Raw genomic sequence first — 2,689 nt, forward strand, 5'->3', positions numbered from 1 at the left:
TCTTATGCTTATTAAAATTAAATATTTCTATTAGTGTTCAGGGTTTAAGGTTTAAGGTTTTTTTTTAAAATCAAACACCCGAGGGGTGAGGGGTTAGGCAAACCCCCAACCTGTGAATAACGCATCAATTAATATCTCATACATGACGCTGTCCAAAAGTGATAAGCCCAATAGAAACCACAGAAAATACGTATATTAACATAACTATACATTTGTGCTAAGTGCTAACAAATGTATATTTTATACTTATTAAAAGTAACTATTGTCTTAAAAAAAAGTAACTATTTATATGAAGAAATGTAATATTGTAAAATTATTACTTTTTTCACGAAAATTGTTATTATTACTCACGAAAACTTGTAATTTTAATTATTTGATCAAGTAATTATAGTCGTAAAAAAAAATAATCATTGATATGAATAAACGTAATGTCTTTTTTTTTAAAGCAAAAATAAATGGAAAAAAAAAGAAGAAAAAAAAATAATTATTCATGTGCAGAAATGTACTAATATTTTAAAATTATTAACAATGAAAAGAACATCATCGTAGATTAGCTCATATTTTAACTAACCTAATATTTTTAGCGTAAGTTGTAGATTAGTTCATATTTTAATGTAATAGTAATAATCTTGTGACAATTATTTTTGTAAATTAGTGTTTGATTAGGATAAGAATAGCAAGAAAAAAAACGTAATATATAAACAGAAGAAGGGACCGCGTAGAGTAGTTGTAATTGAAACCCTATAACAAATTAAATCTTCAAATTTGGAGGTGAAGCCATGGAGAAGCATCACAAAACCGTCGGCGGATTTGAATTTCCTGAAGAAATTATTCACCAAATTCAATCTTTTCTGGGTGAAAGGAAAGCTGCTGGAACGTCTCTCGTCTCCAAGTCCTAGTACGGCGCGTGGTCTACGCGCCCCAACCTCAGTTTTAGTAAATTCGAGTTGGGAGAAAGGTTGCCTCAATACGCGAGGAAGACGTTGCAGAGGTATGAACATCTCAACCTAAACATACAAACTTTCAGTCTACTGATGCGTATAGACGATTCTGATGTGGCTAGAGAATTGATTTTGAAAGCGATCAAATTGGGGGCTATTGATCTCACAATTGATGTTATGACCCGGCCAGAGTTTGTTTTACCAGATGAGGTGCTTGAATCCCAAACCCTAACACGATTATCTGTGTGTGATGCCTCAGTTGAATTCGAGAGAAGGAATAAACCGCTAACCTCTTCCAACCTTAAATCACTCACTCTAGACTGCACTCTAACTAAGGGTGATTTTAGTTATTTGAGTCGCATATTCCCATTACTTGAGGAATTAAAAATGCAATCAGTGCATTTGAATACCGAAGACAGCTTATCCAAATCTGAGTTGTGGCTTCAATTTCCTTGCCTCAAGAAATTGGTGATTTGGAATTGCTACTTTGCTAAAGCTAAAGTAAAGTTTGATGTTCCAAATATTCGGAAATTCGTGTTCGTGGGTGATGATGTGTCGCGCCTTGAGTTGAAAACAAGTAGTAGGGAATGGGAGTCGTATATACACATAATTTGCTGGGATTTTATAGGTAGCGCGTCGTGGCTGCGATCGTTGAAGCAGTTTGTGAAAGTGTTGAGCCCATCCCGAGTTTCTCTGGCTCTACATCTCTACTGCCGGCAATTACGTGTGGAAGATGGATTTGTTGGAGATGATTTAGCTATACCTGCAGTGGAGGATTTGACGATAAGCGGTTTGGAAGTGTCGCCGGAATTTCTGAATGCTTTGCTTCGGAGTTTTCGCCCCAACTTCGTTGACATTCAAAGAAGACATGAGAGAGGTATAGAGAGATGTATGTCAAAATTATTTACTGCAATGTTCTTGGAAATATAAAATAGAAAGGAAAATATTTTTATTACTACTTTCATCCGTCCACAAAAATAAAAGGGTTTTCTTTTTTGTGAACTATCGTTTATATTTTAAACTCGATTAGTACTTAATACTTACAACCATTTTACGCTTTAATTTTGGTTATAAATTTTGGGCATATTCATTTTTCCTTATAATTTTTGGTGTACACATTTTTGCCCAAGGTTTGGTTGAAATTCAATCTTTGGTTGGATTATATGCTATATACTGTAGATATGTGTTGGAGACATCTTATCTAATGCACTATATTTAAACATTTTAATCAATACTAGTGAATAGAGCCCTTACAAACTGAATTAAAATTATACTTGCTTGTCTAATTTGCCTTAACCTTTTTTTTTTTTTTTGGTTGGGTTATTGCTGTTTAAATGCACCAACTTTCCTACGGTTTTGAAATTTAACATGAACTTTCAATTTTTTATTAAAATACATGAACTTTCATATTTTTCGATTTTTAACGCCAATAACTATTCCGATGAAATTGAATCTGATGGGGCATATCTAAAAGATGAGTAGGACTAATTGTGACACATCAGTACGACATCATTTTGGGCAGTTAAAAAAATACAAAAAATAAAAGAAATTTCTCCCCCAAATCTTTAATTTTATTCTACGTTGTGGCTTGTGGGCATGCATCTATTGGTTTTGGTGGGACGCTAGGGCTTATAGATGGCCTTGGATTCTTCTTCATCCGACGTGCGAGCTCTGCTGCTATGAAGTTTGGGGTAATTTTTTGGTCCAGCGGCTTGCTATGGACCGGATGGCGCAGATGGAGTATGTGT

At 34.4% G+C, this 2,689-nt stretch overlaps 1 protein-coding gene across 1 annotated transcript; it reads left to right on the forward strand.

Annotated features, from left to right (window-relative positions):
• The first annotated feature begins 749 nt into the window (after positions 1–749).
• Positions 750–1,989, forward strand: LOC130991589 (uncharacterized). The gene has a single exon (XM_057915880.1). It carries the CDS (start codon positions 1,035–1,037, stop codon positions 1,869–1,871), a length of 837 nt encoding a protein of 278 aa, XP_057771863.1. The 5' UTR covers positions 750–1,034; the 3' UTR covers positions 1,872–1,989.
• The last annotated feature ends 700 nt before the right edge of the window (positions 1,990–2,689 follow it).

The sequence above is a fragment of the Salvia miltiorrhiza genome, chromosome 7, assembly GCF_028751815.1.
Source record: "Salvia miltiorrhiza cultivar Shanhuang (shh) chromosome 7, IMPLAD_Smil_shh, whole genome shotgun sequence".
NCBI lineage: Eukaryota > Viridiplantae > Streptophyta > Magnoliopsida > Lamiales > Lamiaceae > Salvia > Salvia miltiorrhiza.

Excerpts from the sequence above, each read along its gene's own strand:
- LOC130991589 (XM_057915880.1), top strand. The coding sequence starts at position 1,035 with ATGCGTATAGACGATTCTGATGTGGCTAGAGAATTGATTTTGAAAGCG.